Below are 25,833 nucleotides of genomic sequence, written 5' to 3'. Positions count from 1 at the left end.
GACTGGCGCCATAAAATTGTTTAATGGGTCAGTGCGTTGGAAGTCACACCTCTAGCGGACTTCCAGTGAACGCTTAATGACATTCGCTGGAAGCAAAGTTATTGCGTCCAAAGTGTCAGTATGTTTGAGTTATCGGACGAAAAATTAGTTTCGAACAAAGAGCTAATATCAAATTGTGTTTTAAAATCGGTAAAACTTTTACCGAAACATTTGAATTGATGAAAGAAGTTTATAACGAGTTCATAAGTGGTTTACATGTTTCAGAGATGGTTGTTAGGACATAAATGACAATGACAATGACAAATGGCCGCCCAAAATCAGTAATCACCGAAAACTGCATCGAAATTGTTCGTAAATTTTTCAAAAATGAACCAAAATCATCGTTGAAATTCATGGAATCGGAGTTCAATACCTCCAAAACACCGATCTATTACATTTTAACTGATCGTTTTGCCTTACGAAAGGTCTGCGCGCGTTTCATTCCGCACAAGTTAACTGAGGACCAAAAATTACTCAGAATTCAACATTCGAAAGACCTCATTGAAGAGGCGAGAAAATACGAGAACTTCCTTTACAAGATTGTAACTGGTGATGAAACGTGGTGTTTCCAACATGAATCTGAAACTAAGCGTCAAAGTGCCGAATGCAAGGCCCCAGACGAGCCACCACCCAAAAAATCTCTTTTGGAGAAGTGAAATATCAAGTCGATGCTCATTTGTTTTTACGATTTCAAGGGAATTGTCCACAAGAAGTTCTTGCCAATGGGTCAAACCGTCAATGCAATTGCAACGCCTATCTTGGCCTTTTGAAGCGTTTTTTGCACCGCATTCGTCGAATTCGCCCTGAATACCGCGAAGAAGGAAGCTGGCGCTTATTGCATGATAATGCACCATCTCATCGATCCACTGTTGGAACAGATTTTTTGAATAGAAACCGCATATCAACCATAAATCAAAATTGTATTTGGCCATGAAAGGAAAACGTTTTGCGTCCGTAAAGGCCATCTAAAAGACTTGTATCGACATTCCAGTCAATGACGTGAAACACTTTTCCGAAAAGCTTTTAGATCGCGCAAAATATTGTATCGAGGCCAGAGGGGACTATTTTGAATAAATAAACTCGAAGTTATCAGAACAAAGCTCCTGTCGTTTCTATTTTGGCTCCGTCTAGTTTATTTTGGACTTCACCTTGTATATCAGTATACTAAAAATGTTCAGCTTCAAGCTGCATACAAAAAATCTTTCTAGAAATTCTAATTAAAACCCGAATGGAATGAAAGTCGAATGGGTTTAAAGTTTGTGTGAGATGGAAACTTAGATTTACACAGTTGTTGTCAGACAATGAGCCATACTATTATAAAAAAATTATTCAAAAAAAACTGAGAAATAGTTAAAACTGGTCCTAATGTTGATGGTGACGCCCTATGTTCCACTGGAAAAAGAGGATAGCAGTAAGTAGTAAGTATAATGTTGATGAGCTATCGTTACCTGCGAGTTATATTGTATTTATCTATCTAAATTTCTTATTTCATGCCTTTTAGCGTAAACGATATACTCGTACAAGTACAACACATGGGCCAAAAAGTCTCGGGCCTAACAAAGAAAATACTTTGTTTTTTGTTCAAAATTAGCTTTATTCACCAACGTAATTTCCTTCAAGAACAACGCAATCATTCCAGCACCGCTCTGAGATTTCCATACCACTTTTGTAGAACGATCTGTCTTTGGCTCAAAATGACCTCAGTTTCAGCGATAAGCTCTTCATTCGATCGAGCGAAATTTCTTACCAGTGAGCAGTTTTTAGGTATGCGACCAGTCACTAGTCGCTGAAAGCCATATCTGGCGAATACTGTGGGAGTAATTCGGAGTTCAATTCATGTAGTTTTGCCATTATTTTCATTGACTTGTGATACTGTGCATTGTCTTGCTTTTGCCTACTTTGCAGCATCCACTTTGAACAGAACTTTCTCATAATCAAATACTCATACGTTCTTTTGATATCTTTACGATACCAGTTAACTCATGCAACTTCACTTTTCAATCATTCAAAACGATTTTGTGGTTTTTTTTTATGTTTTCTGGTGTTACCATTCACTGCGTTTTGCATCATCGGTGTCTCTTCGACCACGTTTGAAGTCAGCAATCCATCGTTTTATTATTGTTTCGGATAGAGTATTTTTACTCATTAAAACAGAAATTTTTTTTGACCCATTGTTTTGAAAATAACAAAAGTAGCGACACTCTTAAAACAATAACTCACGAACTAATGAATAGAATATCATGAAGCTGTATTTTCAAAGTTAGTACTAACTGAAAAATAGGTGGATGCAATAAAGCTAGTACCATCTATGTGTTCGTCCTGGGACTTTTCAGCCCATGTGTTAAATATATATAAACGACGTATACTCAGTTTTGAGAAACACACTTCAAATCAAATCAAAACAAGTTTATGTTTTATATTAAAATAAAATTAGTTTCAAACTAAATCTAGCTTAGAGGAACAAAAAATATATAGATATATTTTGTTACTTAATCCAAACTATCAAAAAAGCTTATGTAGTGGTTATATATATATATAACTAAACTTTCATAATCATCTATTTTTCCTGCAGGGTACTTTAACATGGCTATAAAAATTCAAACAATCACTGCATAATTAATTCATTTGCGTGCAATGGGCAAACAACTAACTTCTTTGAGTTCTAGAACAAAAAAAGAAGTTGGCGTATAAAGAGGAAGTAAAAATACATCTATGTAGGTGTAGATACATGCCGCCCACGTGTGTGTGTGTGCATGAGGATAGTCACGCGGAAGCAGACATTCTGTAAACAAAGTGAAGGCGATGTGGAATTAAAATTGTCTTAGAAATAGGCGACAAAAGCGATGGACGACAAATGTGGCGATCGGGACAATAACCAAAATTAAATCGGTATTGTAATTCTATTATGGTTTTCTTTCAGACAAACAGGAATTTAATTTCGGTAAGGAGGGGTGGCTATCTATGATAAAGGATGTTCCATTAAGAGCGCCTATTTTTAGTTCTAATGTTTCTGCTTTAATAATGGAATTTCATTCCATCGGGAGTTGCTCTTATGTATTGTCATACATCTTCACTTCCAACACTTTCAAGCTGTGGAAAACCAATGGCGCCAAATGAAATTATGTATATGCACATGGTGTGCCCATATAAAGTACCATGACTAAACCCCAAATGTTCACAAATAACTGATGACAGATCACTAAGCTACATCACCTTAGGATACGTGGCTCGTCCAATATGCCATGAAGAAGAAGTTGCCAGGCATGTGTTTTTTGTATGCCCACGATTTGTGACTATCAGAGACAATTTAGCTGCACATCAGAAGGTCCAATAGTTCCAGGAAACATAGTCGACGTCATGAAGTCTCTTGAAAGTATGCGTGGATAAAAGTTCGTTGGAAGTCAGCGATATGCAACATGCATTAAAGCACGCAGACATATACGAGGTAAGCGGCAGCTAATCAGACGATACTTGATAAAAAAAAGAACTCTTAATTCGAAGTGTGACAAGTATGCTGGAGTGGACAGGCATAACTAGGGTGGTTTCCTTCGGAAATAAACAAAATATGCAACTTTTGACGGGCTGCATGTGGGGAGTAAGTGACGTAGAGCCTAATGCTCATTCGCCTTCCGACGATTTATTTAACGGTAGTACCGGGAAGGCATATCAACAGAGCTTTAAAGATGGACGAGTATATGGAAAAGTACTATAAGGGCACGTGCATACAACTTCACTGGGAATAGTGCACGAGTAGATGGTTTGGCGTGTGCTGTCATTTTATTGATCAATATCTACGAGGGCGGACTGATAATACATATAACGACCTAAGGTGCTAAGTGATAACTCATCCTCTATTTAATGTTATGTTGTATTTGGTTCATTAACAGTTATCACTGTTCCGAGATTTTTGGTTTTTTTTTTCAATTTTGGCGAAGAATATTGATAACTTATTCAATGATTGAGTATTTTTCGCTTAAACAGCTCAAATTGTATGAGATTGGAACGAGCTTTTTCGACATGGGGCTTTATTCCTTTGGATACACATTTATTTGATAGAAATTCTGCGGAGCATTTAATTTTGTAGGCAATTCAAAGGAATAGATTTTTGCCAGAATTAATTTAATTTAATTTTAATTTATTTGCCAGTTTTAATTTGTTTTATTTTTGCGAATGAGACCCCGAAAGTTCAGGGTTCGTAAAAATCGAAAAATTGTCATTCTTAATAGGTACACCCACTTCACTGTTGACAGCTTTGATTTCGAGGTTGTAAAAGACTTCGTATATTTGAGAACCAGCATTAACACCGATAACAATGTCAGCCTCGAAACTCAGCGTAGAATCTCTCTTGCCAACAAGTGCTACTTTAGACTAAGTAGGCAATTGAGTAGTAAAGTCCTCTCTCGACGAACAAAACTAACACTCTACAAGGCACTCATCATGCGCGTCCTAACGTATGGCGCAGAAGCGTTGACGATGAAGCGACACTTGAAGTGTTTGAGAGAAAGATTCTGCGGGAGATTTTTGGACCTTTGCACGTTGGCAACGGCGAATATCGCAGACGATGGAACGATGAGCTGTATGATCTTTACGACGACATAGACATAGCGCAGCGAATAAAGATCCAGCTGCTACGTTGGCTGGGTCATGTCGTTCGAATGGATACAAATGCTCCGGCTCTGAAAGTATTCGATGCGGTACCAGCTGGTGGTAGCAGAGAAAGAGGAAGGCCTCCTCTGCGTTGGAAAGATCAGGTGGAGAAGGACTTGACTTCACTTCGTGTGTCCAATTGGCGCCGGTTAGCACGAGAAAGAAACAACTGGCGCGCTTTATTAAACTCGGCCAAAATCGCGTAAGCGGTTATCGCGCCAATCAAGAAGAAGAATTAGTACATACAATAGTAAAAAAAAGGGGATCGGCTATTTCACCAAGAAAAGAGATCTGTACAAACAACACCCCCCAGATTGAACAGTGGCGGCAGTGAGCCAAGAATATGTTCAAAAAGTCGAAAATTTGTACTGAAGAAGAATTAAATCCCAACAGATATTAGAGAAACTACAAATTCTCAAAGAATGAACTGAAAAGATTTTACAAGAAAATTTGGTCTTGATAAAAATAAGTGCCAGCTGGATACCGCGAATGCTCTCCGCGCTCTACTTTTAGAAAGTTGTGAAGAATTTCTTGTAGCAACCGTTAATGAAACTTGCATTCGTTTGTATGAACTGAAGTCCAAGCACAAGACTCTATACAGTGAGTAAAAAGCCACCAAATAAATTCAAAGTGGGAAATTCGACGTCAAATAGTAAAACTACAGTTTTCTGAAATGGCGAGGCAGTTTCACTAATTGCTTACTTGCCTAAAAAGACTGCAATTAACAGCCAGTACTATTCTAATTTACTGGGTTTGGTATTTGAGGAAGTCGTACTGAAGAGACTTTTGCCCCCTTACAAACCAGCAAAATGATTAGCTGATTCACAAAAAGTTTGCTGAAATTGCTGATTTATGGAACGCACTTGCCAAGTTGCTCGATATTCTTTGACAACAATACAAAAACGTAAATGTTTAGCGCAAAAAAATATATACTCACTAATACTTTGCAAGGAGGTAAGCGTATGTCCTGTTCAATAGCAGTACCTTTCTAGGCGAAAGGCTGAAATGCTCGATCGTTAACTCTTTAAGGAATTTGAGGATTTCAGGTCTACCAATGAAATAAACCTTATGAAATGCTTTTTAAATACAAATTTGTTTTTAGGAGCAGAATAATTTGTAAGCTGCGGCACCACAAAGGTCGAGGAGCCTAATGTATCCCGCTAGGAAGCACCGCCAAATCTTACCTAACGCACGCAAAGTTTCATCGCGGCGTAATTTATGCTCGAAGTGTATTTGCCAGAAATGGTGGCAGGAAGGGAAAAGTGGTAGCAGAAAAATAAAACTTCAGAGAAGAATAGATAGACAAAAATTTACACAAATTCGAAAGTGAAAGTTACGAAGGTGAGCCTTCTTTTGGTGGTATTTATCTCATTATTGGGCTTTTACATTGTGGTTCCTTGGAGAGATTTGTCAACCATGGAAATATATTAGAAGAGCAAATTGGAACGTGGCAACAGAAATAGAGCAACATAGTAACTGTAACTATTCAAGAATTCAAATGCTGATTTAAAAAGAAAAGGAAGGAAACATCTTTTCAAATCTATAAGCAACTATCACTTCTCAACTGACCTCCAATATATGCAAATGCAGAAAATTATTAAAGATCCAAAGTAGAGGCACACTAGAAAAAATTAGCAGAAACCAATTGGAGTGACTCAGCAATCCATTTCAAAACATCTCAAAGCCATTGAAGTGCTTCAGAAGTAAGAACAATGGGCACCGTACCAGTTGAAGCCGACAGATGTTGAAAGAAGATTTTTTGCCTGCAAAGTTACTTCAAAGACGAGAACAGAATGACAATGTAACCGTTGACGAAAAGTATGTTTACTACGATGCGCAGAAATCATGCAAAACGACTGGGCATGCTTCCACCTTAACGGCAGACTCGAATATACACAACACAAATGTTATACTCGATATTTGGTGCAACCAATTCGGTGCTAAAAAGCCTACGCGATCAAAAGCCACAACACAGTTATACTCCAGCACAATAACACTCGCCCACATATCGCAAAAGTGGTAAATCCATACTTAGAAACAGTGAAGTACGAGCTCGCGCCTCACCCTTGGTACACTTCAGGCATTGCCCATCTTACTTATAACTCTGCTTTGACTGATCAGCACTTCCTCTCTTGTGAAGCCATGAAAACATTTAGCCATACATAATCGCCTCAAAACACGACAAGTTTTCTCGGTGCGGAATTGGTGCGCTCCCGGAAGAATGGGAAAAAATTGTGGCATAGGACGGATAATACTTTGAAACGTATGTAAATAATTTAAAGTTTGAAGAAATACCGACGCTTTCGCAGCTGTACATTAAATTCCATTGTTAATTGTTCAGAAATCACACATTGTACGCGTTAAGCGCATGTAGCACAGTAGCGCCATGCGCACACTTCACAAAGAATTTTGTTTGACTTGCGGCCGATTGTCCGTTCTACACTCCGTGGGTGGCAAGAACGTGCTTCTACACTGTTTTTATTTACTCAGGAGTGGTTAACCACTTTTGTTGTAATTACATTTTTAAATATCCAACTAAAACCAGTTTTCACATACATACAAACATATACATGTGTGAATATGTAATTACATATTTTAGTGCAAAAGCTATAAAGATTCTTGATGAGTTTGTGTTGAATTACTAAGAAGTGACATGAAATTAATTGAAATACCAACAAAACGCCCTTGGAGTAAGTATTTCATTTCGTTTTTCACGTACCCTTCTGAAATAATTAAAAATGCTTGCTTCTAACCAAACTTTTTGATCAACTTAAGCAACATACAAAATATGAGATGGAGCATGGAGTACTCGATGAATGAAGTCAACACATTTAGAAGTGACACACTTCACACTCAAATCTTGTAACCAGAACCACCGTCTTGCTCGCACCACATTTGTTGTGTGCAAATACATACTATGAATACAACAAGCTGGCGCAGCTAAGAACACCAACCAACATACCAACAAATATTTGACGATAAAAAACCCTAAAAAGCACTATTTTCCCACTACATACCTCATCCCCGTTACGGCATCCAAGATGAATGGTTCTTTCAAACGAGTTTTCAACAATCTGCCCAGCCGCACCATGCGACCCACTTCAAGCAGCAGCTGTTCGCGTACCACCAAATGTTTGCGCAGCTGATCACGCAGCAATGCTGCTGTTCCACCTGCTGTTGGCGTCTTTATCGCAGTCATCGTCGCCGTTGTCGTCATCGTAGCCGTTGCCGCTGTCGTTGTCGATTTGTCCGCATATCCACCAACGCTATGGCCCTCTTCGTCTACAGCATCACCATCTCTGCCGCCAATAATGATTGGCGGCGAGGCTCGTGTGTCCGATTCGCTGCTGATGCCGCTGCTGCTGTTAGGCGTCTGCTTTAGATTGCGCACCGATAAGCGTAGCCCCTGTAATTGTTGGTTATACTCCTCGACACTGCGATGGAACACGGCTGAGACGCGCAAACGAGTCATATGCTCCTGACTTATGGCCAGCAATCGATGCCAAGTGTATTGTAATTGCTGTGACATGCGCTGTGGAATGGCATCAGCATCTAGACGACAGGAAATGCGTAGCGCTTGTGAAGCTTCCAATAGTTGACAGCCGTAGTTGTAGATACTCTGCAAAGGGAAATGTATGTTTATTGGAATGATAAGCAATGTTGACCATGTAAACAATATTTCAACTCAAAGAATTTATGTATAAGTGTAGAGCATTTAGAGTGTAGAGAGGATAACTGCATGCAAATACAATTGGAACGCAAGAAGAAGGCAGGCACTCCTCCATTCATGCTTTGGGGCAGGTGTTTCGTTTACAGCAATGGCACGCGAATAAATGCAATTACTGTGCTACAGGTGGAAATTCGAGTTCTTATCGAACGCGGAAGAATAATAATAAAATAAGACAATGGCTCTTGGTTGCACGTATTTGAATATAACTCGAATAGTTAATGGAATCCCAGTATGAAACTTTCAGGGATTACTATTGATTGAAAACTCTGAGGGAAGTTTCACAAATGACAAAAAAACATCCTAAAAGTTTTGAACAAAACAATAAAATCGATTTTCCAAACAAAAATTTTTTAAGAATATTTGATCCTTTGCGGCCTCTGTAGTCTAGCGTAAGTGCACTAGCCTGCCATCCCAGAGGTTGTGGTTTCGAATTCCACGTAAAGCACGGTCCTCGCACTTTTCCAAATTTACTCATTCCTCTCAAACCGAAAACCTTATCATTCCATCCTTACTCCCGCACAATAGTCAACGCATTACTTGCATTGTGGCTGCTAAAAACAAAGAAAACGAAACAGTTACAAATTGCAAAGAGTGGCGCCAGCAAGAGGAAGCGGGCAATCGCGGTAATAGCGCAGACACACCAAATTTAGCGAAGCCCTCAACTATCTGAGTGATCCTTCTGCCAGCAAAATGTGAAACACAGATGGCGCTCCAAGCAGTAAAGAAGGCGTTGCTCCTAAACAAAGACAGGTGAACATTTCTGGTAGCGGCATGCTAATCACCTACCCTGTCAAAAATCAAATACCTAGATTAACGAAACTAACGCAAGACAAGTCTGGTCAAGGCCGTATGCTCCCGAGAGGAGTGAACAAGGCAAAAACAAAAAATTTGATCCTGGATTGATATGTCTGTCCATTTATGCTTATATATTTTATATTTATTATTTTATTTATTTTTTTATTGTGTATATATATCATTCTAAAAATTAAAAAAAAAAAAACAATGTAAAAACTGGAGCAAATTTATTTTTGAAAGCTCCATACCAAGGTTTCCAGCACTGAATAAGTCTCAAAATTGTATTGTACTTTCTTTTTAATTTTTCCAGTTTACTTCTTATTATATTCAAGCTTCAAATAAACCAGTTTTCAGAAAAGTTGAAGACCATGTCCTAAATTCTTGTATCACTTGACATAGAATTACTGTAAAGTGAAAACGCTGATCGGCCAGAGCATATACCATCGATCTAAGCAAATGATAGTTGAAAAAAGCAATCTTCGGGCTTTCCCATTCATTTTGTTCGAATCACATCGCCGTAAAAAACCAATTTGTTTCGCCAGTTACTAATTCAAGCAAAAAATCGCTTTCAACATCTGTCGGCATCAACTCCAACGGCTTCAATACCCAATAACCTGAATCATTATCATGCCTTTGAGACGTTCCGAAATGGATTATTAAGTTGCTCCTAATGAGTCTGCGAGTTTTGTTTTTTGCGTTTGAAACAAGTATTCAAGTAGTGCCTCCATTTCTGTACTTCTATGCCGGTTTTCGACATCAAAATAGTTACTATTGAAGTGTTCAAACCACTCACGCGACGTTCTTCCACTAATTACATAATGATCTCTGAGAGTACCCGATGAGCCTCAGCCTCAATTTTCTTTCAATAGAAGAAGAAAATTAAAACTTCCCGAAAATTACGAGTATTTATCATAAAAAGTGAAATCTTTTACGGAAAATAAATTGTGTTTTGCTGACAATTTATTTTTTTCGATTTTTTACAATAGAATTGAAAACTCTTTATTATTCATTACTTATGAGATCTTACCAAAAAATGTACCCAAAATAAAAGGAAAAATTTCAAATTTCTTCCCAAGAATAAGATTTTACCTCTTTGAGGAGAGAAAAAAAAACATTCCGTTTCCATAAAAAATATTTTGTATGTTGGGCTTTTAAACGTCCCTTGAAAAGTCTCCATAAGGAATCAACTTAAAAACAGGAAAATTCTCAGATCTGAAGCCACTCTAAGAGAGACCAATTTGGTAATATCAATGCTTGTATCATCATAGCTTGTCTTTGATTTCTCATGTCATACTGCGCAATGATGAGCTGCACTTGTCCGTCATACAACTAAAGCTACTATGGAATATAACAGCTTATTTTGTTTAAAATTGTTAATGTACTGCATTACTTAAAACTTTTGAGACCGAGCTGTGGCCCATAAGAGCCATTAATAAAAACTTCAACTCAGTGACTCAATAGCTTTCTTTAGGAAGTTTGTTTAGATGAGAAGCTTGGGCTGATAAGAGTAAGTTACTTAGTAACTTGAGAGGCGAAGCCGCCATATCCTAATGGTTTGGTGCGTGACTACCAATCGGAAGTGGGTAGGTTCGAATCTCCGTTCATGAAACACCAAAATGATAGAAAAAGTGTATTTTATTAGCAGTTGCTTCTCGGCAGGTAATGCCAAACCTGCGAGTATATTTCTGCCATGAACAACTTTCTTACTTCATTGGTCATAACAATCCGTTAGCAAGGTACAGCCTGTCGACTAATTTCTTTTCAGGTATCATTGTTTTCCGCACACCTTTCCGAGTTTCTTAAGCGAAGAGAAGCTAGGTAATCTTCAATTTGGTCCTCGCACCGGACATTAAGCCGTCTCCTCTTCGCCATCGACCGCCGCCAATTACCGTTTCAAACACCTTATTCGCCGGAGCAGCTCCTTCAATACGGACAGCATGACTCAGCCTCCTTAGTCGCTACAGGGCGACTCGTTTGACTACGTCAGTATATCCGTAAAGCTCATACAGCTCGTGGTTTATTCGGTCGCGGTAATTCGCGGTTTATTCACGCGAGCAGGTCAAAAATTCTTGCGAAGTCATTTCCTCTGGAGAACCCCGTAGAGCGGCTGCATCTGATTATTTGACTGTCCAGGCTTCAGTGCCATAGAGAAGCAGCGGGATGATGAGCGTCGTGTAGAGTGCTGTTTTCGTTCGACGATAGAGGGCTTTACTACTTAGCCGGAAGTAGCATATGTTGGCAAAAGTTATCCCTCACTTGATTTCGAGGCTGACATCGCTTTTGCTGCTAATAGCGGAACCAAAATAAATAGTCCTTCACCACATCGAAGTTATAGGTGTTAACTTCGTTATATGGTTCAAGACGCCGTGACTCCTTGCAGGACGCCAGCATATACTTTATTTTCCCCTGGTTTACCCTCAGGTCCAATCGTGCGGACTCCTTTTCAATAGCCGTAAAAGTGACGGTTGGTATGACCGATGATGTCGATGCCATGAAAATCTCCTCATCAAAAATATCTGTCGTTCCGAGTCGGCTTAAAACTATAGACCCCTCCATTTGTGGAGCAACATCAAGAGGCATGCAAAAAATAGGTGAAAGAGCCCGGTCAAACACCCAAAATGGACAATTTCTTTTCCAGCACAGTTCGCTTTCAATTAATATAAATTAGGTAGCAATGGCGGCCACCATTGTCGAATGGGTTGGTGAATAACTAAAGTGTCTGGGTTTGAAACCTCGGGTACGAAACATTTAATTAATAAAAAAATTAACACTCTTTTTTCTGATTACGATCGCCCTCCGAAAAATTTCTACCAAATTCTACCTCCGAAGATATTTCTACCACAAAAAAGTTCCTTATAAAATACATTTGCTCGTCGGAGGCGAGAACAACATCAAGACGCACACAACAAATTGAAGGAGGTGTTCGGCCAAACACCCAACAAAGGGTGTGGTTACCAATGTAATATAAGCACCATATATATGGGTACGAATTGAATACTTGTCTCCCAGACAAATCAAATAATAAAGGAAATTTCGCAAATCTTTGCCTATTCTGGATGATGGATAATAGACCATTAGCCGTGTCATTATCTCTCGCTCCCTGCTATTTTGGAATGCTCCAAATTAGAATAGTCGTATTCTTAATTAAATTGCAACAGGTGCATTGCTATTAACGGAGTAACGGTCTTTTTCCAGCTATTAATTTTTTTTTTTTTTTTTACGTGTGCCATCCTCTCCAAATCGGTGCCAACAAAAGGAAAAAACAAACCTCAGGGTAATGTGCAAATTATTGAGTTGTGCTAAATTACACCATTCACCGCATTAATTCAATTGATGTAGAACCAGAATTGCAATGAACAGGTTCTACGTAATAAGAAAGGAAAAAAACAACAAAGCAAATAGCAACACAACAAAACTAAAATTATACAAAAAGAAAAAAGAAGTAGAACAAAGACCGGTAATGAACGGAAATAGGACCGCTTCAATTCACTGGCCGTAACAATAACGAAACCCGCAAAAAGAAACAAAGCGGACAATGTCAGCAACGAACAACTCAGGATGCAAAACATGATTACAAGCTGCGATAAATCGCGTGCATTCAACTGACCATTAGCAACACCTAACTGCAACCAAACAACAATAAACTAAATGCATATCCCAAAAAACACAAAAACTGGCAGCATAAAACAAAAGCAGCGGTAGTTGCGATTGCTCCCAGATACAACGGCAACCAGCCACACAGCTTGCCCACAGGCATGTACGAGAGTATGCAAGCGATCCCCTCACAATTGACTCACAAACATACCAAAACACAGACACAGTCGTGCTACACACAAACATTCCATCAATGATTAACTGGATGAATGAGTTTTTGTTTTTGCATGTATTGCTGAAAATGATGCGGTTGTTGCTAACTTACCTTTCCGGTTTCTTGAAATGTCTGCAATTCATCCTTCTGCACCTGTATCTCGTGTATATTGCAGCCGACATGCGAATGGCACTTGATCATGACATTGTACAAATCCTCCATCCATTTAACGGCCATGCGGGCATCCTGTTCGTACGTGTAAATGTGTGTCACTTGTTCCAAGGTGAGTTTCTGCAGTTCGACGCTGTCGCTGAAGATGTTTCGCCGCGCCAGCGTTGTATCCAAAATATCGCGTACATTACAGATGTCGTCGCTGTAGTCGATGTGTAGGTCACGGCCAAGCGCATCTTTCACCGGCATCGCCAGCATATCGCTCAGTTTTTCGCCCTCTTTAACGAGTTCGCGTTCCAGGTTGGCTATTTTTGTGTGCAAATTTCGCGAATTCATTTGGGCAATTAATTGACGATGGTGAAATGCACAAAAAAGGAAAGGGAAAGAAGAATGCAAAAAATAAATATTTATAGTGAAATTTATATAAGAAAATAAATTTTAATAATTTCCTTACAACTTTCATAAATATTTCATTTATCTTTAACCCATTTAACTTTAACCCATATATGATTTATAACCATATATATTTATATATGCTTATACATACGTACATACAATGGCGCTCACATCCTTTGTTGGGTTTTTTGGCTCCTCCTGCTCATATTTGTGGTGTGCGTCTTGATATTTTTCCACAAATGGGGATACCTACAGTTTTATGCCGCCTCCGAACGGAAGTTTGCCATTACCTACCCAGAGGCAACCGCTATTAGATTATTTGGCGTTTCATGCCCGGACACTACCGAATAGTAATCACACACTAACCCATTCGGATACGGCGACCGCCTACTGTGGGCAAAAAGTAAGGTGAATTTGGTTGTAAAATGAAAAAATTTTTATTTATTCTTGTACATCAACTTCAAAATAGTCCCCTCTCCATGAAATACATTTATGCCAACGATTTTTCCAATCCCCGAAACATGCCAAATAGTCCATTTCCGGTATAGCCATCAGCACCTTCTTCGATTCAGCTTTTATCTCCTCAATCGACTCGAAACGCGTTCCCCGGAGTGGTCTCTTGAGTTTTGGGAATAGCCAGAAGTCATACGGAGCCAAATCAGGCGAATACGGTGGTTGCGGAACGATATGCGTGGAGTTTTTGGCGAAATGGTCACGAAGAACGAGTGCAGTGTGGGACGGTGCATTATCGTGATGCAAAAACCAAGAGTTGTTGGCCCATAATTCGACGAATTGCTTCACGTAAACGACGCATAACGCCCAAATAATATTCCTTATTAACAGTTTGGGCAGGTGGAAGGAATTAATAGTGCACCTCACCACGAAAATCGAAAAAAAACTGTCATCATGACCTTTATTTTTGAACGACTTTGACGTGCTCTTTTCGGTCTGGCCTCTCCTTTAGCACGATATTCGCTTGATTGGTGGATTGTTTCAGGGTCGTAAGCATAAATCCAAGTCTCATCTCCCGTAATGATGCATTTGAGCTTGTCCTGATAGTCTGAAAGCATTGTTTCACACACATTAACGGGACGACTTTTTTCCAAGAAATTGAGAGTTTTCGGTACCAAACGAGATTTGACTTTTCGTAGGCCCAAATGCTCTTTCAAAATGTTTTTCACAGATCCTTCTGATATTCCGATCATATCAGTAAGGTCTTTAACAGCCGACCGACGATTTTTGAGCACTAACTCCTGCACTTTATTGACGTGTTGGTCATCTATGGTCGTCCCGAGCGCTACAAGTCATCAACACGTTCTCGACCCTCTTTGAAGTCTTTGTACCACTTATAAACATTTTTCTGCGACGTGGTCGAATCACCAAATGCCGCCTGCAACATGCTAAACGTTTCCGCAGCCGAAATTTCATTCCGCAAACGAAATTTAATGGCACTTCTCTGCTCAATCAAATCAGACATTGTAAAAATCGAAAAATGCACTCTTGGTCGTTTGGTAAACACAAGCGTAAATATATTACTGATAATGACATTCACATGAAAGTTGGCCCAGATGTTATTAACAGTGCTGCCAACTCATGAAAAAAATAACTAGAGCGAAATTTTAATCCCGCGAAGTATGACAAATAAATTCACCTTACTTTTTGCCCACAGTAGTATATACTTTACATATGACTGTTTACTTTACTATAAGAGATAAATAATAAAAAGAAACTATGCACATCAAAATTCAGGGGTAACGTACATAGTACATATTTTCGGGTTTTTTTTGGTATTGGTGCAACTTATCTTATCTAACGCAACATTCTTTTTGCATCCGACCTGTTAAAGAGCATTAGAAACTTTACGAATTACAGGGAAAGCAAAAGCACAAAATAGGCCTGTAAAGTACTTGGAAAATTCCAGCTAAACGTCAAACTGACGAACACACACATAAGACAGAGACGTATCCACACTAGGTGTTAGCAGTAGAATTGCTGATTCGCTTTTTTTCTTCAGATTTGGTGAACTCAATAATAAAGTTATCTGCTTTTTTGTTCTTTCTCTTGTTTGTGTACATTTTTATTGAAATTTTGACACTAGTGCCAGCAAATTGCGAAAAATAACCCTACCTCAACCACGTTACTCACCGACCAGGCTCCTTGTGACTTTATCTCGTTCCCAGAACGAAAAATTCTTATGAAATGACGGAGATTTACCACAATTATGGGATAAAGCTCGCTGGAAGAGCCCAAGCCATACGAAACGCCTTTTGGCTAGAGGTGATTCGAGGCTTGAAAAAATCGTTGGTGCAAGTGTATTATATCTACGGGACATTATTTCCCAGATAGTGAGGAGTGAACTACGACCACTAATACGACTAATTACGGGTCACAATGCATAGGGACGACATACTGTATGATCACCATAAGCTTCAACGATGATTCAGTGTGTATATCTTATTGGATGAGGATAGTACAGAGCATTCTCTCTTCTGTTGCCCAACTTTCATCAACCTTAAATGGTATATTTTTGGGAATGTAGGAAGAACTCTAGCTCCCTTAAAAAACAGCCAGGAATCTCAAATAATCTGGAAAGTTGGAAGAGAAGTAATAAGTCTACACCCACCTATCTGGAAGAATGGACAATATTGCCTAATCCAAATATATATTATATTTAAAGTTATCCTTATGCAAATGGTTCCAAACAGTTTTCCAGGCAAAATTGAATATGTGCTCACATGATGGTACAACTCCACGATTTGTACGATCTGATAGGCATTTTTGACAAATGGCCTACCAGAGTGTCCATTACGCCCGAGTGTCCATACGGAGCGGAAAATATATTTTGTACCTGCAAAATAGACAGAAATAGTCGGCTTCCCTTCTTCTTCTTTAGTAAATATTTTACCAGTAAATCTTTTTCTGCAATTTGGGAATCAGAGCTATGGCTGGTTGAGTGTTTCACAGTCACAATTTTTTGGGGCAACCATCCTATATTAGTATGACTCTGACATAACACTTGCGTTTTATTTCCCCTTCATTTGTCGCTTTTTTTAGTTTTAACATTATTATCCCATAATTTTAACGTCCCTTTCGTTATAATAGACCAATTCCCAAAAACTGTGGCCAACTTGACCAGAAACTATTTGTAGCACAGGATAGACTCCTACTTCAGCTCAAATTCATAGTGGTGAACCCATATTTTCTAACCGGTTATGCATTCCTCCCTGTGCGCATTCATAGATTTAAAAGTCGCACATAAACTCAACCCACTGTTCCTTATAAAGTGGTGGTGAGCATTGCCAACTTTTCTTGACCTTAGGCATACTATACTCGTATATATATATAATTGGCGCGTACACCCTTTTTGGGTGTTTGGCCGAGCGCCTCCTCCTATTTGTGGTGTGCGTCTTGATGTTGTTCCACAAATGGAGGGACCTACAGTTTCTAGCCGACTCCGAACGGCAGATATTTTTATGAGGAGCTTTTTCATGGCAGAAATTCACTCGGAGGTTTGCCATTGCCTGCCGAGGGGCGACCGCTATTAGAAAAATGTTTTTCTTAACTTTTGTGTTTCACCGAGATACGAACCAACGTGTTATAGACTGCGATGACCGCAATCGCGGAAACCAATAGAAGGTGATCTCTGACCACTAGCTGTAGGGCCTCCAAATCGCTCTGACTAAATCTAAATCTTAAAAGGACAAAATGTCTGCTTGGATTTAACATATCAACTACCAGCATCTTCATAGGTATTATAACGGGTCACTGCCCTATTGCTACCCTAGCCAGTAGAATGGGTGTACCTCACAATGACTTTTGCAGGACCTATGGAGATGAAGAAGAAATTGAGTTGGTACAACACCTTCTCTGCGAATGTCCTGTACTTCACAGAAGCCGTGCCAAATATCTTGGCGATTATTTCATTGAGGACCTGGGACATTTGCAAAATGCCTCACTGGAGGGACTAGCTACCTCCTTAAAAAGATCGAAGTGGTTTAAGCAAGTTAGTTAGGGGGAAGATAGCAAATACAGGTAGCACAATGGGCCTTAGAGCCATCGAGTGTCTTGTTTTAAACAAGCAACCTGACTAACCTAACCTAATCTAGGCATACTAAGAGGGAGATAGAAGATATTTAGAATCGTAATTTGTAGATATCCAAACATGTTGGCTCAAAAGCTCGAAAAGTTAGGTGGTGGAACGCACTTTGTGAAGAAAATCATCTTCAGTGATAAGGCACATTTTCACCTCAGTGGACTCGTCGATAAGCAGAATTGCCGCATTCGGGCGAATGATAATCCAAAAGTGATTGCCGAAAACCCAGTGCATCCACAAAGAGTGACTGTTTGGTGCGGTTTATGGGCCGGCGGCATCATTGGGCCGTATTTTTTCCAAAATGAGGCCGGTCAGGCAGTTACTGTGAATAATGTTCGCTATCGTGAGATGATAATGAACTTTTTATGGCCCGAATCGGAAGATATGGATGTGGACGATGTGTGGTTTCAACAGGACGGTGCCACTAGCTAACGAAACAATAGCTCTTTTGCGCGAAAAATTTGATGGCCGAATAATCTCACGTCGCGGCGATGTCAATTGGCCGCCAAGATCTTGTGATTTGATACCGTTGGACTTCTTTCTTTGTGGTTATTTGAAAGAAAAGGTGTACGTCGATAAGCTAGCAACAATTCAAGAGCTAAAGGATGAGATAATTCGGCACATTAACGCCATAGAACCTCAATTATGCCTAACCGTCATCGAAAATTTGCACCATCGGATGGAGGTGTGCCGCCGAGGCCGCGGCGGCTATTTGGCCAATATTTTGTTCCATACGTAATTGAGCCACACCAGTATTATCCTAATAAAGAGATATGACAATAATTTCCTGAAAATTGTATTGTAATTATTCAAAATCAACACCACCCCTTGAAACTTACCCACCCTTTATTTAGTTTTCAGCCAAACAAAATTGCTAACGTGTTGCTTTTATATATTATATATATATACTCGTACACTTTTTTCATTCCATTTACCCACTATAAGAATTCTAATATGACCACATTTAATTTCGATTATTTCTACCAGCCAACCAACATGTTGTGGCCTTGTCGGCATCGTCACTTTTTTGAGACTACGGGTACATGTATTGAATTTCTGTTAAGTCAATCATCTTACAAACCTATAAGCGCATGCACCTGCATGCTTGGTTTCACACACATACACACATATATATACATTTTGCACCGCAATACTACTCACTCAAGCTCAGCTGACTCTCCTTCAATTGCTGCAAATTCTCCGCAGCCGCCTCAAAGTTCTCCTCTGCTATTTTATTTCCCATGACTAGTGTTTCAAAAACCGCAGTCGTCCGATCGAAATACTCGCTAACGAGTCGAAAAAACCGCAACGATGTGATGAGTACATTTCGACGCCGCTCCAGACGCGTTGCAAAAGAGCGACAAACGAATTGCATGAAATCACGTTGTGACATTAAATCCCTGTACGCATACGAATCCTTTACCCCGGCAAAGGCGTCGATCTTATACAGTAATTCCGCATAGAAACCATATGTCTCGCGGCACTCCAGCTCGAGTACATCGTGTGCGGCACGCAACGTCTCACAGCTATGCACATCGCCACCAATGCTGTACTGTCGACTGAGCATATGTTCGGCTGTTTGCAGAATCCAATTGGTAACGAAGGCGACACCCTCTTCCAGATGCGCCAGTTCGCGTGCTTCACGTATGCTTTGCAAGAGTTCCAGCCACGCCGTGCGTATTTCAGTTTGTTTGCGTTCAATTTGATTCAGCAGTAATTCGATGCGTGCCCGTGCACATTGAAGGTCCGGAGGGAGCGGCAAACGTGTGGCGGGTGTGTTGGTTACGGTGCTGCAGGTGGTATTTAGAGGCGGTTGAATGCTACTACTATTTAGATCTTGAAAGGATAGTGTTGTTGCTGTTGGTGTGCCTATGGCAGGTGAGGTGAGTGGCATTTGTTTTGGAGCGGCTAAACTTTCGCTGCATGAATGGGCATGCGCGGATACGTGTTTGGGGGGCGCATAAGCCTCGGCCAGCCGATTTAGTACACGATTACCTGTAGAAGAAGAGGGGAAAATATCCGCTGTATTTGCGAGAAATATACTTAAATGAAATACTGTAATGGTATTTTAATTTTCCAGGTATTAAGCCAAAGTATGTAAGTATGTATTGAATTGACTGCGTGCTCACTTCAAACGCACAACCACTTGAACTCACACTTTCATTTCTTTGAAATCTATGCATAATGTTTTTCCAAACTTCAGCACTTTATTTCTTATCTTCAATTGCAGGTAAAAGGTGAACCACGGTAACTGCTCAGTTGGGCAATCAAGTATGTCGAAATGCTTTCTGCTGCTTATTTTATTGTTGTCTTTGTTTTATATAAATTTACAATTTGTATGTAAGCACACAATTACCAAACTTTTTAGAATGGCGAAACAATTGCTAATGTATATTAGCTGCTGCCATACAAATCACGATAGGCTTTTCTACAACGAATTTATCTACTCAATTGGTATAGATATACTGTCTCTTGCGAACAAAGATTTTAATGTTTTTAATATTGAATATACTATATAGCTGAAATAGCTGAAATAGCACTTAAACGGCAATGCAAATAAGCGAAATTGTCGAGTATGAAGTGACTCTACATCCGAAATTCTCAATGACACCGAATTGTGTCCAGCTCGAGTTATAGTGAGGTGCGCAGTGTTGCCATGCTCCATTGCCGAGCTATACTTTTATGAAGAAAACTGTCACTAGAGGTCTCTTTTTAGTGATGCTAACAAAACTTTTCTATCAAAACTACGCCAAAGATGAACTTTTTTGAACTCTGAACCCATACCTGTTATGGCAGAGTTACCGTTACATTCCGTTTGCTCCTATGGACTAGACAAAGCCACTGATCAAAAAGATTTGAGTCTTATTAATCCGAAAATTATATATACATCAATACAATTATATTATTGTATATTTGGTTTAATTTGCCTTTTGAATTTGCGACAAAAGAAGTTTCGTCGACCTTTTTTCCATATGACCCTCCCTACTTTCCTACCGTTATGAATAAAAAGACAGATCTTATCGACTTTTTTATGTACAAAGGTGTAGGTATATAGAAATCAACTCACAAATAAAACCTTACTTCGACTTGCCATCAGATTATTCGCCAATATTTGTATGGTATCAAACAACTATTGAGTCCCAAGTTTATTTCTCAAAATTATACAAGAAAAACACAGACTGGGAAATTTTCCGAGAAACCACTATAAGCGCAATTGACTGCAATGTACTACTTAAAACTGAAGAACAAATCGACGGCGCTATTGCGTTTTTCACCAATACAATCATTCACTCAATAACCTTATCAACACCAACAGTCAAACACCATAAAGAAAATATATTGTATTCGGGACTATATTAGACAGAAGATAAGAGAGAATTTTTTCCATTCTTTGGTAAATCTGAAAATATCTTCCATTAATCGTTCTCATGACATCGGAACCTAAAATTCGTAGCCTTGCTCTAGAAAATGCGGAACACTCACAAAGAAAATGCTCAGTGCATCCGCCTTTTGTAAGCAAGACAGCCAAATCGGGTCCTCAATGATTCCAATGATGGTCATATGTTGACCGAACGCGTTTTCTTCCAAGTTTTAGAACAGTTTTCTGTTCGGGCTTGTCACAAAATACTTTACAGTTATGCAGCTTTCTAGACCGGACAGCGCTCTTTTTGTAAATTGCATACATAATCGCTGATCCACTTCATGATTCCTGCAGAACTGATTCAGAGTACTGGCTCTGGTCCCTGTGGGTAACCGCTGATCCATAGTTTGCCAATTCATCGGCGATTTCATTCTCTTGAACACCGCAGTATCCTGGAAAACATATAAGTAGAAGCTTATTCTAACTAGCAACAGAGTTAAGCTTCTTCTTAAATTCTTGAACAATCCTTGAAGTTTGCTTTGCGTTCTCAGAGCGCTTAGTGCAACCTGACTGTCACTAAAGACTCCAATCTATTCCCCACTCTATCTCCTCTCAATTATCCATTCTGCTACTTTTAGAATGGCGAAAATTTCCGTTTGAAAAACAGTTGCCTTTCTTCCCATAACATAATGAGACTTACATAGAAGTGCTTAGAGCTTGGAAAAAATTAATTTGAAATAGGGTACCGAATATAAAAAGTATTTTTTGTGAAGGCAATCACATCGCAAATGTACCTCCAAGTGTATTTTCATCTTGAAAACTATCCGAAACTACAAAACTGCAACGCCAACAGAGAGTCACCATGCACTTATTATTAAAAAATAAGGTTACATAGCTTACGGCGATAAATTTTATACCATAAATGTCAAAAAAGATTAAAACATTTTACTTTTTACTGATTATGCCTCTTTTTACTCCCAATGCAAACGAATTGATTGTTATATAAAACTCGTTTGTCATTCAACCTTTATCTCTATTGGCAATATGCGGTGAATGCCGAATTAAAGCCGTTGGCGCATTTAATCAACATGGATAGTACATACACACATACTTGTATGCATAGCATATATATACATACAGCATATACAAGGTGGCAGTTAAAGGTCTAACGTATAAACTCACAAATTTATTATAGAATTATACAAAAGCGATAATGAAATTTAAAAACTCGTAGATATTTTTTTTTTCTTATTTCCATTTGCTGCTTAAGGGGGTCCTCTAGTTTCTTGGGTCGAAAATATCGAATTTTTTTTTCATAAATCACATTTACAACATGTGTTAAAAGTATGTGCTGAAGGATTTTTCGATATTCGAAGTGGCTCACAAGTTACGGCCTTGAACGGAGCAGGTATACTTAGCGCGCTCAACGCTATAAATCACATGCGCGAACTTTGAAACGCGTTTTTCTCGAAACACTATTTTTCAAAATAGTGACCACGATATTTCAAAAACTACTGAACCGATCTTGTTCAAATATATACCTCATCTTTAATATATTATAAGCCAGCGATTGAACTAGGATTATCATGATTGCTTCGATAGTTTTTTTCCTATGAGCGAAAAAATTAAGAAAAAATAAGTAAAAAATAGAATTTAATTTTCAAAAGTGTATACAAAAATAAATTTTTGTAATTAAGAATTCATTCTAGTTCAATCGCTAGTCTTAAATATGAAGATTAAAATGTCGTTTGGTTTTTCGATTTCAGATAAGCCAAACAGCCGCAATCTTGGTCACCGTCAAGCACCTCTTTTACTTTATGTCTTCTTGTCGGCCACTATAACTTTTATTCTATTATATATTTTGTCTTCAAAAAATTTGTAAAGCTCATTTAAATGTTACTAAAGATTATGTGAACCCAATGAGATTTATTATTTTGATCGTTTGCCCGTTAAAAATTATTGAAAAACCCGAAAAAAAACAGACGAGAAACTAGAGGACCCCCTTAATTCTTCTTCAAATTTAAATTCATATTCATAAGCTTCATCAGCAGATTTCATTCATGAAACCGTAAGTCCTTTTTAGAGGTTATTATCCATACTTTTTCATTAATTTATCAAGATTTATGCATTTTAAAGTCGAAAACCGCGCACAATGCCAGGTCTTCTCTCATACCGAAAAACAAAAGACTTAAGCGACAAACTTGTTTACTACAGACCACGAATTAGCTACCGGTCAAACGCCAGCTCTTTTTCGATTACGATTTTTTTCTTTTTGAACTTTCAGTTGCCGCATAAACATTTATCACAGTTATTTTTCTCTCTTATGTTATGTTATATTTATGTTAAATTAAATTAATGTGATGGGAAGTAGATGCCTTAATTAAAGCGCTGGCGTTTTAGTAGCCATGAAGAAGCTCTTAAAATGCCTACTTTTTATTTGTTGACTTTTTTGCTTTAGCTAATGCTTATTACTCAATCCACTTTTTATCTGCTTACCTAACTCTATGACCACTTCAATTTGTTGTTGCACGCTCGTATGCAGCTGTGCGCACTTCTTCAGCTCCGCATCCGCTTCCGTTGGGCGCAATGATTTATTATTCAACAGCACTACATGCAAGTTTTCCATGCTGTTAAGTGTTGAATCAAAAGTTTTTTGGAATTCATCAATGGCCTGCGTGAGAAAAAATAGATTTGATAATGAAAATTAAGGGATAAATAGTGAGAAACAAATGTCTATGAAGTTTTCTGTTTGCTGTTATTATTATATTTATAAATGATTAGAAGACTCACTTTAAATAAATTCATGAAGTCATAAATTCATAAGTAGATAAATTCGGACAAAAATTAGATTAACCCTTAAAAAGATTCAACAAATATAATGGGTAGCTCAAATTTAATGGTCCTTTTTTGTTTTTGTATAACTTTTTTACTAAAATAACCTTTGAGTAAATAAAAAAAATTATTTTGAGTGACACTGGTCTTTATTTTGGCCTTTATTTTGACTCTAATGGAGCGCATTTTTCTTTTTGTACACTGCAGCCCTTTGATCCACAAGTGTCAAATATGATTGGCATACGAGGCCATTTGCAAAATTTATAAATCTTCGGATGAGGTGATTAATTTTGCCCTACCTTCCATATATGTATGTGTACGAGGATGTCTTGTAACTTAATAAACATTTCTATTTAATTTTTCAAAAATAATTGTTTCCCCTTTACCTTTCTTTGCTGCAGCCATAAATCGTAGTTAAATGACAAAGAGCCGCCCAATTCTTCTGGCAATTGTGACAAGTCGAAATATTTTATTAAACGCGCCTTCGAAAGCACAATGGGCTAAAATCGTGGGAACAAGAAAAACAAGTTAATTCAAAAGAAATAAAATATGTATTAATACAAATTTACATAAACTTTTTTTCAAGATTTTTCTCTGGAAGAGGAAGTTGAGCCTTAGCCCTAATTATTAACATAAAATACAGACGTATCAATACAAAACTTAACTCGTTTCTCTAATTGTTAAAACACATTTTTTTCTCGTACTTAAATAATCATTTCTTACCTCGCCCTTCGTCTGTGATTTGCTGGTGCATGTCTCCACGTGCTTCTCCCAGAAGCCCTCTGCTCTGACTAGAAATAAATTGACTGTAATATCATCGAAGAGCGCATAAATAATACGCGCATGCGTACGTGTAATACGCGTTGTACTCTTCTGCGCATCCACAATGACGGTAACGCCTCGTTGCAAAGTGGCGGCGCTGGAAACAGAAAATTCACACACAAACATAAGTACATAAATACTTCATTAATACGAGCAGTAGAGATAAAAGTTAGCCAATACAAAATATTTATATATTTTAAGGTATGACTACTACTTCGCTGTTGCCCGGCTACTACCACTTGTGCATTAATTATAGCCTTTACATTGTTTATTTACTTAACAAAAACGAAGAGAGGGGCTAGTAAAAGTAAAAATGTGGAAACATTTATCATAATAACTTCTTTCAGAAATATTAAATTGAGAAAAAGGTTGAAGGTGCGGATTTTTGTTCGTCCGTTAGAATTAATGTGGGACATTGGGAGTACAAAAATGTGAAAAAGCCAAAGAAACAGAACCAAATTTTACTACCTGCGTTCATGAACTACAGATGTGGTCATTTAGTGTGGAAGCATCAAGCAACTCTATAAGTTTTGACAGCCCTGTCGGATCGACTAATGTCAACCGCGTTAAAGGCAGGTTTGTACTATGGAACAATACTCTAGGCAAAAACACTCTAAAATAGTCTAGTAATACATTGCATATTACTTCTGAATTACATATAAAATCTTAATATAAAAATTAGTGATGCCAATCTGGAGATTCGGACTTTTCGGAATACCAAGATCCGGTTTTTTTAATAAATAAAAAAAGTGATTTTGAGTGATCGAAAACTATATTTTTATCTTTTCACGAGCCTCATTACTTGTCGGTCTGTATACTGCAGCAACATAGAGTAATTAATTTTGCTCCACCTTGTGTACAAATAATACCATTATTTATTTATTTATAATCTACATTTGGAAAAATTAAAATCTTCCCATAGAGTGATTAATTTTGCGCCACCTTCTGTATATATAATACAATTATTTATTTATTGAAAAGAGTAAAAATTTCATATAATTATTCCACTTACAGCGTAATAAGCATAAAAAAAAATCGGAAAAATGTACAGTACAAACTCAAAGTCTGTGAGTTACAAAAGACTTCGTAAGCAAGTTACTTGTATTCGCTAAACAAAGATAAGAGGAATATTTTTATAA

The 25,833-nt window shown here is 38.3% G+C and overlaps 1 protein-coding gene across 1 annotated transcript in view; it reads right to left on the bottom strand.

Annotated features, from left to right (window-relative positions):
- The window catches only part of LOC128859648 (SEC14 domain and spectrin repeat-containing protein 1), a 74,901-nt gene that overhangs the window by 18,228 nt on the left and 30,840 nt on the right, over positions 1 to 25,833 (bottom strand). Inside the window, exons 3-8 of the mRNA XM_054096619.1 lie at positions 24,596 to 24,791; positions 24,259 to 24,372; positions 23,537 to 23,711; positions 18,841 to 19,674; positions 13,131 to 13,495; positions 7,704 to 8,305 (exon numbers count right to left, since the gene is read on the bottom strand). Coding sequence (XP_053952594.1) covers positions 7,704 to 8,305; positions 13,131 to 13,495; positions 18,841 to 19,674; positions 23,537 to 23,711; positions 24,259 to 24,372; positions 24,596 to 24,791 — 2,286 coding nt within the window. The remainder of the gene's footprint in view (positions 1 to 7,703; positions 8,306 to 13,130; positions 13,496 to 18,840; positions 19,675 to 23,536; positions 23,712 to 24,258; positions 24,373 to 24,595; positions 24,792 to 25,833) is intronic.

This window comes from Anastrepha ludens, chromosome 4, assembly GCF_028408465.1.
Source record: "Anastrepha ludens isolate Willacy chromosome 4, idAnaLude1.1, whole genome shotgun sequence".
Lineage (NCBI taxonomy): Eukaryota > Metazoa > Arthropoda > Insecta > Diptera > Tephritidae > Anastrepha > Anastrepha ludens.
This window is presented reverse-complemented; position numbering and strand designations above follow the sequence as displayed.